At 48.8% G+C, this 16,705-nt stretch overlaps 1 protein-coding gene across 1 annotated transcript; it reads left to right on the forward strand.

The window, feature by feature from the left end:
* The first annotated feature begins 61 nt into the window (after positions 1-61).
* CDCA8 (cell division cycle associated 8) lies at positions 62-15,069 on the forward strand. Its single transcript, XM_025935393.2, has 11 exons — positions 62-205; positions 365-487; positions 620-748; positions 3,002-3,042; positions 5,986-6,058; positions 8,073-8,155; positions 9,735-9,799; positions 10,374-10,469; positions 11,592-11,718; positions 12,488-12,574; positions 13,709-15,069. Exons 2-11 carry the CDS (start codon positions 391-393, stop codon positions 13,751-13,753), a joined length of 843 nt encoding a protein of 280 aa, XP_025791178.1. The 5' UTR covers positions 62-205; positions 365-390; the 3' UTR covers positions 13,754-15,069.
* Positions 15,070-16,705: the final 1,636 nt, after the last annotated feature.

Consider the following 16,705-nt stretch of genomic DNA (forward strand, 5'->3'; position numbering starts at 1 on the left):
TCCTACATGTGGACGGGCGGCCTGGTCGCGGAGCTTCCTTGTGATTGGATGTTGTGGGACCCACCTAAGACGGCGGCTTCTCATTCGTCAGTCTGTGGCAGTTTGAATTTGGTGGCGGCGGTCGCACGTCCGGATAGCCACGGAGCCGCTCCCTCCTCTCAGCTGCAGCAGCGAGGTTTTTCTCAGCCCATATCGCGACCCGCAGGTACGTGCCTCGCGACTCCTTTATGCTCGGGCCTCCAAGGACAGGGCCTCCTACCAGCCCTACCTGTAGAGCGCCCTCCCGCCTTCTCCCGCTCCTCCGCGGCCCCCGTACTTTCCCTCCCCGATCTCGGCCGCTGACCCCCTGTGGCTGCGTCCCCAGCTCCCCGCAGCCTCCACCCGAGCGCCATGGCTCCGGCTAGGAAGGGCGGCAGTCGGGTCGCCAAGACCAACTCGTTACGGAGCCGGAAGCTCGCCTCCTTTCTTAGGGACTTCGACCGTGAAGGTAAGGGGCGGCGCCCGGGTCGTTGCCGCTACCCCGGGGCGATCGCGGGGGCCCGGCGGGCTTAGGGTGCGGGCAGCACGGGTTCCGGGCCGCTTTCGTGACCCGTGTTCTGTCGGCTCTGCCCTCTCGCAGTGCAAATCCGATCCAAGCAAATTCAGTCAGACAGGCAGAACCTCCTCAAGGAGATGGATAACCTGTACAACATCGAGATCCTGAGGCTCCCCAAGGTGCTGCGCGAGATGAACTGGCTCGACTACTTTGGTAAGAGCTGCTGGCTTCCCCCGGCCTCGGCCCGGGGCGCCTCTGTGGTCACCTGAGTGAGGTCGTCCCCGATCGCTTTCGGAAATTGCAGTCCTACCGCTCCCCCCGCCCTCTTACCTCCCTTCCCTGCTTTATTTTCCTGCGTAGTACTTAATTAACATCGTCAACCCCCGCAGGTACGCGGACGTCCTTTCTAGGAGACCGGATGGTAAATATTTTAGGCTTTCTGGGCCAGAGGGTTCTCTATGGCAGCTACTCAACGCAAGCTGTTAACAGTTACGAAACAGCTGTAATGAATGGGCATGTATGTGTTCCAGTAAAATGTACTTATGGACACACCAAAATGTGAATTTTGCATGATTTTCACGTGTCACAGAGCACCCTCTTTCCTAAAATATTTTATCCCGTCATCTAAAAATGAATAAATGAGTAACTCGGTTTGTTACCAGAGCTCCGAGGGGAGGATAACCCCAAGCAGTGCGTTCGGTATCTTGTGGAAACTGTCAGTTTAAAAACTGAGCAAATCAAATTGGGAAGTGCACGCACTAGAGTTTTTCTGCCCAGAGAAAAATCGCAGCCTGTTCACTCCCTTGTTAAATGTCCAAGGAGATGCAAGAGGCTGTCCTTTCTGCTGGGACACCCTTACTTTTCCTATTATCCTTATTATCACCCATTGTGTAGCCTCCTTCCTGACTAGAAATGCATGTTCTGTTCAAATAGTAGATATTTAATGACCCTTTGGCTTGCCCTTTGTTTGCACATGTCTACAAATATTCACGGAGCATGTCTCTGTCACGATGCTAGGTGCTGAGAATGCTTTGGGAAATAAAACAGACTTTGTCCCTACCCTCAGGAGCTTACAAGTTAGCAGAGGAGGATCATTTTTTAAAATGCACATGTGATTGTATAATTAAAATTACAAAAGAGAGTAGTGGTCAGTAGGCACATTTAGAGAGGGCTTCCTGTGCCAGACAGGCATTGTACTGAGTGTATTACGTATGTTAACTAATTTTATCTTCATAACAAATGTGTTACTTGTTAATATTGCCTCGGTTTTATAGGTGACAAAATAAAGTGCAGAGATGTTCGTTACTTTGCTCAAGGGCTCATAAACTAGTTAGTAGCAGAGTGCAGTTAAACCCAGGCATTCTGGTTCAAAGCCTGAGTCCTTTTCTTTTTTCTGTTAAAAAAATTGGTGGGGGGGGGGGGGCATCTGGGTGGCTCAGTCGGTTAAGCGTTCGACTTCGGCTCAGGTCATGATCTCGCGGTTGTGAGTTCGAGCCCTGCGTCGGGCTCTGTGCTGACAGCCGAGAGCCTGGAGCCTTCTTCAGATTCTGTGTCTCCCTCTCTCTCTGCCCCTCCCCTGCTCACGCTCTGTCTCTCAGAAATAAATGTAAAAAAAAAAAATTTTTTTTTAATTTTTTTTAATGTTTATTCAGTTTTTTGAGAGAGAGAGCGAGCATGAGCAGGGGAGGGACAGAGAGAGAGGGAAATACAGAATCTGAAGCAGGCTCCAGGCTCTGAGCTGTCAGCACAGCGCATGATGCAGGGTTAAAACTCACGAACCGCGAGATCATGACCTGAGCCAAAGTCCGGATGCTTAACCGACTGAGCCACCCAGGGGCCCCAGGCACCTCCAAAGCTTGAATTCTTAACGGTTCTATAGGACACTATGAAAGTTTCTAGAAGGAGGATTACCTCTACTTTATTCTACATCTAAATCTTGCACAGACCTCTTCCTTCAACATACATTGGCTACATACTTACTCTATGTCGTATTTTTTGCCAGAAACTGTCCTCAAGGAATTCAGTTCAAAGCAGGGTGGACCCTTAAACAGCTCTGAGTAGTTGTTGGGTATGATGAGAATGAACAATGAGCTCAGCACTTTGCAGCAATCTGTTGTGACAGAAAAATAAACAGAGTTTTGGATTTGAACTGAGTTTTGAAAGATAAATTAGAAATGTGTCAGGCACAGCGGAGTATTTCTGGTAGAAGAAATAGTACCAAGGCAGTGAGTCATAAGAGGCAGAGGCACATTTGGAAAATAAGAACTTTGGGGTGGTGGAACGTGGAATATGTTACAAGGGGGCCAGTCTAACGTGGAGAAAAATTAAAACTGGTTTGTGAATGTCCTTGATGTTGAACCAAGGGCTTTTAATCTGGTCCAGTTTTAGACAGATAACTGGTTATATCAGGGAAGATGGTTTATCATTAAAATCCGATAGTAACTAAATAAAATGTTCTTTTTAAAGCCCTTGGAGGAAACAAACAGGCCCTGGAAGAGGCAGCAACAGTAAGTGTTGTCCTATTTTGGAACTGTGGTTCGTTTTTAACTTTAATCCAGTCACAAAATCCAACCAGTGAGTGTTTACTGTGGAAGAGGTTTCATAGGGGATCTGTTTTGTTTATGCCAACTGAAAAATTATGGTTATCCAATGTTGAGTCTATAAGGCCCAAATAGTTTCAAGTGCTACAAAAGGAGGCAGTTCTATTTTTGGCAGCCCTGCCCTGACCTCCGCAGGCAAAGCAGAAGCCTCAACTCCCAAGTTTGTTTAAGCCCCTGGGCCATTACCTAATGACCTGGCCTGCTAGGTGTCAAGGAGACTCTTGCTCAGTATGACTTGTGTCATACTGTAGAAGCTGTGCTCTTATTTGGGACTTTCAGGTTTCCTCACTCCCTCTCACCTCCTTCATCCCAGCATCACTATCAGGACTGAAGAGAGTAAGATGGGGAAGCAAAATAATTTAGATCTTAAGTCTGCACTGTTTAGTACAATAGCCACCAGCCACAGGTAGCTATTTTAATCAATTAAAATTAATAAAATTAAGACTTCAGTCCCTCAGACACACTAGTCACATTTCAGATGTTCAGTAGCCACACATGACTAGTGGCTCCATATTGGTAGCTCAGAAATAGAGCATTTCTATCCTTGCAGAAAGTTCTGTTGTACAGTGTTGGGAACTAGTCCATAAATGGGCTTCACAGAGACCCTGAGCACTCTAAAATCATACATAAACAATGTGTGTATATACATGCATCGGTAGTATATCTGGGGAGAATATGTATTACAACCTTTATCAGATTTACAAAGTGAACCCAAAAATCTACATCCTTCTGTGCACTGATCAGAATCCCTTGGATTAGAAAGGACCTGACTATAAAGGGTATATAGTAGCATTGAATAGCAGATCTCCACTGGCCTCAGAAGTTGAAGGTATTTCAGAGCCAGTTATCCAGTCAGGAAAAAGCTAGAGAGTTCGGGGGTGAATATTGTAGGAGAGGAGTGGAGATAACTGAAAAAATCAAGAGCTAGTAAAACATCCTCAGTCCTGGTTTTTTCTTTGTGTTATGTTCCCCCCATCTGCACACCCAGATCTAATGCATCAAAAGACTTAACCTCTGAGATGAATTATACTCATTAGCTAATGCATCACCCTCTTTTTAATTAATCAGACATACAGAACTACCAATCAGAGAGCTTCTAATGTTATATGAAATAGTGCCATCATACCAAGTCAAAAGCAATTGTAGCCTTAGCTAATATGATTTGAAACTCAGGGAAGAAATGATACTTTGGTACAAAAGCTCATAATTATTAGGTATGTGGGGGGGGGGTCTCCTGAGACTATTTCCAGGAAGACCCACAGGGCTCAGCATATAGTCATTCTCATGGCTATGATTTATTATAGTGCGAGGATACAAAGGGAAATCAACAAAGGGAAAAGGTGCATGGGCCAAAGTCTGGAAGAAACCAGGTGCAAGCCCTCAAGAGTCCTCTCCCAGTGGAGTCACATGGGACACCTTAATTTAACACATGTGAAATATCTACCAGAAAAGCATATTAGAGACTCCATGCCCAGAGTTTTTATTGGGGGCTGGTCACATAGCCATCTTCTGCCTAGCACATACCAAAATTCCAGACTTCCAGAAGGAAAGCAGCTATGCAACGTAAGTCATGGTGTTTGTACAAAGCTTAGGCCCAGAGGAGCCATTCTTACCAGGGAATGGTGGGAACCCTGAAATCCAAGTTCTCATGCAAGCCACCAGCCAGCCACACAAACAGGCCTTCCTATGGGTATCAGTCTTGGGCCTGTTAACTCTTCTGCGTGGTAGGTGATCAGTGGCCTGCCACCACTGATACCTTCATAACATGCCAGTTGTTTCTAGGGATGGCAGATAGTTGGCCACTACTTTCTATTCCATTAGCCATTTCAGACATCACTAATCTCCTACAGTGCTGTTTCTTACTAAGATTGGACAGTCTCAGAATCCTTCTTTGAGCACTCCACAGATTTGCCACCCATCTGGAGATGAAGCCAGCGTCATTCCTAGTCTGTAACAACTCTTCTGATATTTACACGTGCCCTACAAGGAAAGGTATAGGATCATGCCTGCTCGTGGCTGTTTTCATCCTTATAGGTAGTTACCACTGGGAACACTTAATTAGAATGACGGTGACTTTTTGAAGGGCTCAGGAGTACAACAGAAAACCTTATCAACCCTCTAGATTTTAAAAAATCAAGAGAGAGAGAAGTCTAATACAGCACCGAGTTAGAGAACGTGAATCATCAGGATCTTGTATTGTTTGCCAGTGGGACGTAATCAAGTGTGACGTCTTTGAAACATGATTTGGCATAATATCAAGGCTGAACATTTGTGTACCCACAACCCTCCAGTGCCCTATCCCTGAGGGTACAGCCAAGAGAAAATTTGAACATGTGCATCAGACACACGTAGAATATAGTTCAGAGTAGCAATGCTGGTAATAGCAAAAGACTGTTGACAAGAAATTGGACAAATTCATTCTGGTAGAGTCACACAGTGGGCTATTACATGGCCGTGAAAACTAACTACAACTACAAACAGTGGTCAAAAATGAGACCAAGTAAAATATTATTTCAGCACATGTACATTTGTAAAAACTTACACGCGCTTTCTTTTAAGTAAATGAAAGGATAGTGGTTACCTCTGGGGAATGACAGGAAACTGGTCACCTCTGAGGGGAGACAAGGATGTAGAACAGGGCAGAATACAGAGCTGGAAGCAAGGTACCAGCAATGTGTTAGGTCTTAGGTGGTACAGTGCATTTATGGGAATTCACCATATCTGTTATAACTAGTATGTAACAATCTTTGTATGTATCAAATAATATGTTTTTTTAATTGTTTCGAGTCTTAAAATGCTCCTCGTAGTTGATGGAATATGCCTGGTGTTTTCTGGCTGTGTTTGTCACAGGCTGACCTGGATATCACAGAAATAAACAAACTAACAGCAGAAGCTATTCAGACACCCTTGAAATCTGCCAAAAGTGAGTACTTTTCAAAACCCTTTGTTGAACTGAGAGAGTGGAGGCTAGGGTGGTTGGCTGGTTGCTCAGAGAGGCCTCGGGGGTAAAGCCTCTTCCCTCTAATGCCCAGTCTTCCGTCTTATAAATCCGATAACATGATTTTGGCTGCCGCATTGAGTTGATTGTATGCAGGACTGATAGGAGCAGACTCCCAGTGATGTGGGAGTGACAGTGAGAGTGGAAGGAGCGGGAAAGCTGTGTAGGGACCTTGGCCGCCTGCTGGCTCCCCCAGTTAAACAGGTTGGCGGGACTGAGAGGCCTTACGGGATAAGGTAAGGCCAGCCAGGGAGCTCCCGTGTGACCAGAAAGGTTAAGAGAATTGCAGAAGAACCGGTGTCCCATTGCATCATCCCACATTCCTGGATTCAGGGACCTGCTTCGTGAAATCATCTCACGCACACCTGGAGAGAGGCTGTCCTGGAGGGACAGCAGGTTGTGGTTAGTGAACATGGACTCAGGACACATTGGGCTCTGTCATGGATTTTAAGTCACTGTCATTAAGCTTTCATAGCTCAGTGCATCCAAATCTTGTGAGGATAGGCCTGACCCATGGCCTGGATTTGGGGCTGCCCACCAGCGCACTTTCCCTGCTGGGTAGGGCCAGAAACACCGTCCGGTTCTTAGTCCATCTTGCTTTCCATCTTGGCCTTGTAGGGTGTGGGGGGCAGGAGATTTTCACTTCACCGTTGTCACATTCCCGTGCTGCCTTGGTGAGATTATGACATAATTGGACTGGGGTATTCCTAGAGTTCCTCACCTGCACATTTACAATCTGTTAGGCCACTCTGGGTTATCTCTACACTTAGGTAATACTAGTTTCTCTTCTGAGTTTCACCAGTTTTGCTTATGTGGTTGGGGAGGGGAGGGGTCTTTTGATTTCACCCCTGGGAGCCAAACACACCAGGACCAATGTCATCCAACAGTAAAGATTTTTTTTTTGTGCTCCCTTGACCATTGGACTTTGACTACATTGTGCTGCTTCCAAAAAAAAAAAAAAAAAAAAAAAAGATAAATATATTTTAATGTGTTTATGAATATATGTTTAATGTGTTTATAAATATATGTTTAATGTGTCAGAAAATAAAAAGCTGTCTAGTCTCATCCCCTGCCCCTCATGATTAGATGTGTGAATTTTCTCTGTGGAATCCCTGCTCAAGATTGTCTGGCTCGTGGTTGTACATATTTAGCAGTGACACTACTATCACTAAGCAGCTGCAATGCTTAGAAAGTTTTTTCTAATCTATGTAAATAATATTTGATTGTAATAAACAATACTTCTGACATGGGTCCAGTACTGTCCAAAAGGCTTTTACATTGATTCATTCCACAGACACTTAGTAAACACAGGCACAATTCTAGAGTTTGGGGGTACAGGGAGTAACAAAGACCCTGCTCTTGTGGAGCACATTCCAGGTCTCATAATACCCCTAGGAAGTGACTATTCCCTTTTGTAGATGAGGAAACTGAGGCTCCACACTAAAAGCCCCATGATTTGGTTAGTGCTAAGACCAGGCCTCAAGCTCAAGTCTGGCTGACCCCAGCGTCTGTGCTCTTACCAGAATGCTGGGCATCATGTGGGCTTTTTTAACCAGTCTGGTGAGTTTCCTCTGTCTAAACCTTCTTTTTAAAAAAAGTCATCTTGTATATTCAAAGTCTTTTTCTTAATTACAACCTCAGATTGCATAAGTTTCATTTCCTATAAGAAACATGAATACATGATAGGATGCTTGGGTGGCTCAGTCGGTTAAGTGTCTGACTTGAGCTCAGGTCATGATCTCGCGGTTGGTGAGTTCGAGTTCTGCATTGGGCTCTGTGCTGACAGCTCAGAGCCTGCAGCCTTTCTCGGACTCTGTGTCTCCCTCTCTCTGCCTCTCTTTCTCAAAAATAAACATTAAAAAAAAAAAAAAAAAACACATGAAAACATTAAAGTTTATTCCTATGAGAAATATCACTTTGTTAAAACTGTTTCTTATAGCACGAAAGATCATAAAAGTGGATGAAATGATAGTGGAAGAGGAAGAAGAAGAAAATAAAAATAAGAATCCTCAAACTGCAAGAGTAAGTAGGCACTCAGGTTTGAGGCTGGGAGAGGACAGGAGACAAATACATAATATCCTATTGCCCCACCCCCACCTGCCAGTGTTCAGTTTAGTAGAGAAGATCCCACTTAAATGGCTAAAAACAAAAGCAATCACAGATGTGTGTATAAGGTACATAGAAGAGGAAGCTATCAAAGCTATTACCTCGCTGGTTAGGATACACCAGGCCTTTAAAGGTGAGGGAGATTTCACTAGCTGGAAAAGAAAGGGAAGGGAAATCCACAAGGAGATAGGAAAGTTCCATTTAAGGAACAAGAAGCAGTTTGGGATGGCAAGGATGTAAACTGTGAGGGTGATCTGCATAGAGTAGGGCCAGACAACGAATGGCCTTGTGTACCAGGCTTGGAAGTTTCCATTCCACCAGGTTGGTCATTTCAGATTGGTATTTCAGAACAATATGCAGGGTAAATGGGAGAGGGGAAAAACTGGAGACAAGGAACCCAGTGGGAGGCCATTGTAATTCTTAAACGGAGGCACCGAGCCTATAAAAAGAGAAGGACGGTTTTGACATAATGTTCTAAAAGGGAGAATGAGGGGCGCCTGGGTGGCGCAGTCGGTTAAGCGTCCAACTCAGCCAGGTCATGATCTCGCGGTCCGTGACTTCGAGCCCCGCGTCGGGCTCTGGGCTGATGGCTCAGAGCCTGGAGCCTGTTTCCGATTCTGTGTCTCCCTCTCTCTCTGCCCCTCCCCCGTTCATGCTCTGTCTCTCTGTGTCCCAAAAATAAATAAATGTTAAAAAAAAATAAAAATAAAAGGGAGAATGAGCTTGGTGGAGGAAGGGAGGAAGCAGGGATGATCAAATGGTTTCTAGCTCAGGCAGCCATCATGGGTGGAAGGTGGGACATGGGAGGAAGAGCAGTGAAGGGGAGCAGCCACTGTCCCAGTTTTTGTTCCACACTTGCCTGAGATTTCAGCCTGGCGCTCAGGGAGCAGTAGGAGGTTGTGAGACCCACTGTCTCCCATTGTGGCTGTTAGTGAGGTTGTGCAGGGAAGATGTGGAGAGGGGGCTGAGGATGGGCACTTGGAGGGATGCTAGAAAGAGGACCTCATGAGGTAGCCTGCACAGGGACAGCCAGAGAAATGGGGAAGGTGGGGTGGAGGACAGGGATGGACAGAATTGTCAGAAGGTAAGGAGTGATCCTTGTCAGGTGCCCCTGAGGACTTGGGAGGGGTGAGGACTGCCGAGGGTTCCTTAGATTGGGCACCTGGGACCGCCTGAGTGACCTTCACAGCAGCACTTAATGGCAGAGTGACAGGGAGGTGAGGGGATGGAGAGGGGGCAAGCCAGGCCAAGTCAGTTCAAAAGAGATTTCCCTTTAATCTTGGTCAAAACCCTCTGCTTTGAAGACCCAGGCCTTAGTTGGTCAGTTTTGTTCTGTATTACCTAAGGCAACTTGATTCTGGGAGCAGACCTCATATTCGGTGTTAGTTTCCTTTTCCAGAGCTGGTTCCCCCTCCCCTACTTTTCTTACCCCTCCCTTACCTTTGCCCCTTTGGGGGCTTTTTATAATCACAGTTTCATTTGATTGTGAATCCAGGTCAAAAGGTGTCCTCCGTCCAAGAAGAGAACCCAGTCCGTACAAGGAAAAGGCAAAAGCAAAAGGTAATGGGTTTTCCAAACTTCATGGTGTGTTTTGGTTTTACTGGGGAGACCCACTCAGCGTGGCAGAAATCGGGGGTGAAAGGGCTCTCGTGGCCTGTGCTCCAGTGGAACTTGAGTCTCCAAGCTGGAGGGGCTTCTAGAAATGAACTGACCCAGCACATTTCTCCAGTTCCGCCCATGTTCTCTGTCCTCCCCCACTTTTTTGGTTCGTTTGTTTTCATGCCTCCAGCCGCTGAGCTCTAGCCAAGAGGCCTACCAGGGGCTGAGAGGGTGCCTCCTTCCTCTTGTCCCGTTAGCCTGAGAAGTCGGATTCTGGAGGCTGGCCGCTCGGCTTCAGCGCACTGGCTCCACCCTAGTTGGCTGTGTGATCTCAGCCAAGTTGTGCGACTCAGTGTGCTGGAGTCTGCATCCGTACGCAAGGATAACAGCCGTGTTTCCCGGGTTGTTGGGGAGCTTCACGAATGAGCATGTGTGAGGTGCTCAGGACAGTACCCGACATGATCGGGGCCTTCTGTGTGTGACCTGCCACGCTGCTGCTGTCACTGCGCACCTCATGGCCACTTCTTACCTGCAGGTCCAGCCACTGTAACACTGTCACCCCAGCTGGGGGCCGGTTGGAGTTGTCTATGGTGAAACCAACTCCAGGCTTGACACCCAAGTTTGACTCAAGGTGAGTGATGGGAGCGGTGCCTGCATCTGGGTGGGAGCCCACCAGTTAACATCAGTCAGCAAAAAAGGGTGTGTGAGAAAACACTCGACTCCTCGGCCTGGCAAAGCGCTCTTGGAGGAGGGCAGCCGTCTCGGCTTCCGAGTGTTTGCCCCTCCCCTGGGTGCAGGTTAGCTGATTTCAGCGACAGAATGACTCTGACGAGAGGGAGGAGGACATTCTGCCTCTGATAACTAGGAAGCCTCTGGTGATTCTTGGTCTTTTCTGATTCTGACCAGGAAACGTAGTTTTTAAAACTGGGTAGGTACTCTCCTATACCCTTGGTAAGAGTGACAGTGGACACCACGTCACATCGGGAGACCAACGTAACCCAGGCTCTAAGCCAGTGTCTTCCAGCGGGCCGGTCAACTGGACAGGAAGTGCCGTCTCACCATTAAAGTGGATGTGCGTGTGCTGATGTGACAGCTTCGTGATCACGGGCGTCTCCAAGCACGTTGCAGAACAGCGTGTCCTAGACGATCCCATTTGTTTTTACATACGTAGAACATTTCTGGAAGACATACGGAATTGAGAGTAGGGATCTCTGGGGTGAGGAGAGGGAGGAAGCCTTCTACTTTTAATTCCCACTCTTGAACTGGTTTTCACATGAGCGTATAGCAGAGGACATGTAGAGAAAAACAGGTAGCAGAATTTTAACTGTCTCGAGAAGGTTAGGTTGGGAATTAATATGATGTAGTCTCTGGATCCTCCTTTTTTGACCCCGGAAAACTCTTCTTGATGGAAGCACTTAGCCACTCTTGGAAATGCATTAACCATAGTTTATTTCTGGCTTTGTGGCTGGATGGATGACTGGCATCCATACAGAGCTTTGGACCTGAGATTTCCGTGGGTAAGAACTGACTTTGGCTAGATGTATGTTTGATAATTACAGCCTCCCTTCTCCAGCTGTGTTTAGTCATTACTGTTTAAAAAGACATTTTTTCCCCTAAATTTAGAACTCGCCTTCTTAGAAATGTGGGATTTGAAAACTACAGCTTGAGGCCAGATGGGGGCTGCAAGGGTTCACAGCGCCTCATGTCATTCAATCTGCCAAGCCATCTTGACGGGGATCTTCCCACTTTGTAGGGTCTTCAAGACCCCGGGCCTGCGCACTCCAGCAGCCAGAGAGCGGATCTACAATATCTCCATGAATGGCAGCCCTCTTGCCGACAGCAAAGAGATTTTCCTCACGGTGCCGGTGGGCGGTGGAGAGGTGAGTGTCTCCGAGGGATGCCGGGCCACCACGCTGCTCGCTCAGCCCTTCTGTCGTGGGCCCATCACCCACTTCTCACCCCCACAGTCCGTGGGGTGGCATGGATCCCGATCTCCACATCTCTGCAGGGCTCAGAACCCAGTTTTCTCGCCCAGGTTAGAGGCCCAGGCTGGGATCCTTGCCCGGCTCCATGTTCCTATTTGTTCCTCAGCTAACATTTGCCCAGCTGCCTTGTTGCAGGCCCAAGGTGTAGAAGACACGATCCCCGCTCTCGAGAAGCTGTTCAGTAGTCAAGATAGGTTCACCGTCAAGAACAGGATTATGTGAGGTGTGCAACACGGGAGGTTATTAAAGGGAACGCAGAGGAAGGCACCGTTGGGATATGTGCCTAGTCTAGAAAGGGGACCAGGAGCTGTGTCTTCCACTCTGTATAACTCTGAGGGGTTCTGAAGCAGGCTGATACCCGTTTCTCTGGGTTGAAAAGAGGAAGTTGCTGACCTCGGCTCCTCGGAGGGAAGGAAGGTGTATCTCAGATGTGTCTGCAGGGCATTTCTAAGCTAAAGTACATGCCCTTTATTCCCCGGGTGGTCCAGCCAAGGTCCAGTGATAAGCACTGATGTCACTGACGCCTCAAGGCACTCCTTGCCACTCCCCCCACCCCCCACCAAGTGTGGAGTATCACGGGCACCCCTGGGGCACACTAAGGCACTGGGTAGAGGGCCCTGCCCTAGGGGACATGGAGGTTGAACCCATTTTGCCCTCCACACAGAGCATGCGATTATTGGCCAGTGACTTGCAGAGGATGGACATCGCACAGCTGGACCCAGAGGCCTTGGGAAACATTAAGAAACTCTCCGTGAGTCTCGTAACCCTCCGCGCACAAGATGCCGCCAACGGCGTTCTTAGTTTAGCCGTACTTGGGACTGTCTTTTGGGGGCTGGGCTTCATCTTTAGCACCGTGTTGTCCTCTTTCCCCCAGGGGATTTTAACCGTAATCCTACTTCCCTAGCTGCAATTCTGTCCCTAAATTGAGGTTGACCTTCAGTCCACCCCAGAGTGCCTGCCACAAAAGTTCCACAACAGAATCAAAATTCTGCGTCATTCAGGCAGTTGGTGTCAGTGTGTGAGGGCAGATTGACTGCCGGAACGGAAACCTCCTAGAGGGAGGGAGGGGCTTGTTCCAAGGGGTCCCACGGAGTCCAAGAAAATGCCGAACAGCCAGGCCTCCGGAGCAGTGGGACCCTCCTTGACAGGAGTTTATGGAGGTACACCTGTTCCTGGAGCGTCTCTGTCTTTGAGGCCCACGCACCCATTTCTCTGACATTTCCTCATTCCTCCCTTGGCAGATCATCTTCTCCACAGGGCTCTCGGTTCCGGGCTGTGTCCTCCTTCAGTACTGGCTTGCGTGTGGCTTCAGGCAGCCGCAACTCTGACTTCACTAATGCCCGGCACTGACTGTCCGGCTTCTGGCCTCCGCTTACGTTCTCGGAAGGGCGTTGAATTGGTTCAGCCTTGGTCAGATGGGCCTCCGTGGTCCAGTCAGCATGGTCTCCGGTGGTGGATGGGAGCACTTGGTGCGAACACGGCTGCCCTAGGCGCCCCCCTACTGGGGGGGGTCTGTGAAGGGTACCTCCAGGGAGGGGGGCAAGGGCGGAGCTGCTTTCCCAGCCCGGTCCTGTGGAACGAGGGCCCCGTGCTGGGATCCCACACGTACCCAGCTACCCGAACCTAGCGACAGCCGTCCCCTAGCTGTGCCTGCAGCACTACTGTCTCATCTGAGGTCTTGTTTTACTGCTTCGTTCAGATGAGGAATGGAGGTCCAGGACAGGTAATTCATTAGTTCGTGATATGAGTAGAGAACGGAGGGCTGAGATTCACTCAGACCTGCTGACCCCAAGTCCAGTGCCACCCGAGGAGACTCTGAAGTGGCCAACAGGCAAGCGTGGCCGGTGCCGTGTTCGCTCAATGACCCGCCTCCTTTCCTTTGTAGAGCCGCCTTGCCCAGATCTGCAACAGCATACGGACTCACAAATGAGGCCGCTGTCTCAAGAAGCCAAACTTGACAGGATGGACCTTCAACGGGCACTTCTGGGACCCTGAAGAGACTTCTTCCCTTCAGGCTTATTGTTTGTTGGAGCGTGAAGTTCCAGAGCAGGGAGTGGTGTTCCTCTGGGAGAATTTGGGACGCGGGGGAGACGCGCTGCTCCCCCATCGGTTAGATAAAGCTTTGCTCTTCGCACCTCCCAACCCAACTGCCTCCCGCATCCGTGCAGTCGAAACTTCCTGTCATTCTCCTGGCAGAATTCTCCTTCCTGCTCTGAGCTGCCACCTTCTGCCTCCTGTAACCCAGCATCCTCTCTGCCCCGCCCCTATCCCAGTGGAGGTGGCGTGAGAGCAGCTCATGTTCCCAGGAAGACCGCCTGCTCCCCCTCATCAGAGAACCCTCTGCTCGAGGCTGGGAATTTTAAGCTCAGGGAAGCGTGAGCTCTGGGCCATGGGAGGACAGATCCGGAAAGCTGGGAGGAACTGTACAGATGGGAACAGGACAGCAGGATGGGATGTATCCTGGCAGTAACCACAGCAGAGCACATCTCACCCCGGCCCCCATCCCTGCTTTCTCCTGTGGTGGATACTAAATGGGCCTTCAGGATCTTCTACCCGCTGTGCCCGGTAGGCTTTTCCAAGCCGACTTGTGGAACAGTGTTTTGTATTTATCCCTTTACCGAAGACCAAAAATTGGTTTGGAGGCAGCTTCCATGTCTGGCTTCTCTACCTCCCTAGTTGGTAGGAATTTGGCTAAGACAATTCTAGGGCTTAGCTTAGTCTAGGGTTTTTATGGGACCGGCTGCAGAGGAACCGTCTCCAAGCTCTCTCTAGTCCAGTTGTCCCTGCCAGGTTCACAGACTTTGCAGGGACTGCTTCCTCTTACGGGGTTCATTGGGGGGCAGGTGTAACTTGCCTGGTGGCCTCACTCCCCATGTTTAGCCTGTCCTCCGGGCATTGACTAGTTAATCAGAGTCAGCACCAAGATCCCTGTGCTCCAGCCAGCACCTCCGCCCCAAAGAATCATGAGATGTGGTCCAAAACTAGGGGAGCCGAGAATTCCCTCCCCGGGCTCGAGGGCACTGGGATCTCACGTGTGGCTCTGTGTTCTACCTGGTGTTACTTTGCTGCGTGGCCCTCCTAGCGATCCAGTCCTGTTGCAGCTGTATTCCTTTAAGTTGTTTTATTCTCCCTTTCCCGAGACTGTGCATATTGTGTTCCTGAGCAATGGCATCCCTAAGCTGTTCTAATTCGAGGTACTGAAAGTTACCGGTTTTCAATAAATTGTGGGTTTGTTTTTAATCAGTATTCAGCCTGCCTGTCATCTCCAAGCTGTGCTGTCTGGACTAGAGACTGTTTGGGAGCTGAAGCTATCGAGTGGGGGTCCTCAAACAGCTGCTTTCCTCAGAAGCTGCGGAAACCCATCCTTAAGGCACAATCTGACGTCTGAAGAAGGGGCCCTGACCCCAGCATCCAGGGCATAGCTGACCCACCCCGAGCAGGTTTCCCCCAACACCTTTGTTCCATGAGCAAGAAATTGACATCCGGGAGGACAGAATCCAGGGTATCTGTAGTTTGCCAGTAGTGTCAGAGCTCGTTGGCCAGGAACAAAGCAGGGGCGCGGGTGATGAATGCAGCGATCGTGCTTCTCGCTTCCCAGAATCCGAAGGCTCTGGCAGATCTGCCTTCCTAAAATTCTTTCTACACTGAAAATGACCAACACGGAACTAGTGGCAGAAGAGAAAAACGGGTCATTAGCCCCACTCACCTAGCACTGACAGTGACTGATGGGGGAAGGATCCTGTGGTCAGTGACAGCATGTGGAATAAAGGCTACTCGTTTCAAGTAGTTCAGTCACCAAACCCAAGGCTTCTGCCTTTCCCTTCATCTGCTGTGGTGTCAAGAGCCTGACATCAAGGAAACACTTAGGACCTGACGTGCCCTACCCAGAGCCACCCTCCCCATTTTATTCCGCTTGCACCACTGCCTAAAAGAACCCAGCTGTAGGAAATGTGTAGTATGCAGCAGGTGCCTAATAGATGCCCGTCCTGTGCGGTGAAGATGGAGCAGTCGTTCATTCCATGGAAGGGCGGACTTGGAGGGTCACGAGTTCCCCCATCCCAGGATTTAAAGCATGGGCTGATGTATCACAGGGCTGGGATGTTGCAAAGGAAATTTAAATTGAAAAAAAAAAATTTTAATCCTACTGCCAGTCCGCAAACCAGGGTTCACAGACACAATTTCATTGGATTTTGTTTTTTCAAGTTAGTTACTAACAATTTAAAAATGGTGAGATTTCACAAAAATGATCGCTAGCCTCCAAAAAATAAGATCTGGCAACACGGCCAGCTGGAGCTGAGAGCAGCTTTCCTTAGAGAATCCTCTCCATTCAAAGCAACCCCGGCCAGATTACTGCCCTTTGTTACAGACCTCGCCCCGGTAGTTGACTCAGTCCCCGCCGCTGTGGGTATCAAGCAGATGCAAGCGGAGCTGCTCTGAGTCCTCCCCTTCACCAGGGCACTGAGGCAGCTGCCAAGAGCCCTAGAGATCCAGTAGGCACTAGGTTCATTCTTTGCCCCGCAGGCCTCCTGATCTTTCCAGAAGCCCTATTTTGGGGCTTCCTATTGAAAGAATTCCAAATTTACCACCTCATATGAAGAGCTAGTTCTTGGGGTATGAATGGGTAGGACATCACCTAAGCAACTGTTATTCATGGTATCAGACACGCTTTTTAGCTCAAAGGAACTAATGGGTTTGCCTGCAATGGAGAACAAAGGTACGTCTTAGCACCTACACGTGTACGAGCTCCACTGAGTGTTTTCCTTTCTAATTATACACATTGACAGTTATTGACCCGCACCTCAAGTTCAGGATGACACATGTGCTGAAGGTTTTAACGGTAGATCATTCATGAGGCTTCAGAAATGGGAGGTGCCGGGAGAGA

Source organism: Puma concolor, chromosome C1 (assembly GCF_028749965.1).
Source record: "Puma concolor isolate L17-30 chromosome C1, mPumCon1.1.hap2, whole genome shotgun sequence".
NCBI lineage: Eukaryota > Metazoa > Chordata > Mammalia > Carnivora > Felidae > Puma > Puma concolor.

What these genes read in the sequence shown, in the direction of transcription:
- CDCA8 (XM_025935393.2), top strand. Translation starts at nt 391, where the DNA reads ATGGCTCCGGCTAGGAAGGGCGGCAGTCGGGTCGCCAAGACCAACTCG. An exon ending in TAGGGACTTCGACCGTGAAG is followed by an intron (nt 488 to 619) that starts GTAAGGGGCGGC and finishes GCCCTCTCGCAG; the next exon opens with TGCAAATCCGATCCAAGCAA. An exon ending in GAACTGGCTCGACTACTTTG is followed by an intron (nt 749 to 3,001) that starts GTAAGAGCTGCT and finishes TTCTTTTTAAAG; the next exon opens with CCCTTGGAGGAAACAAACAG.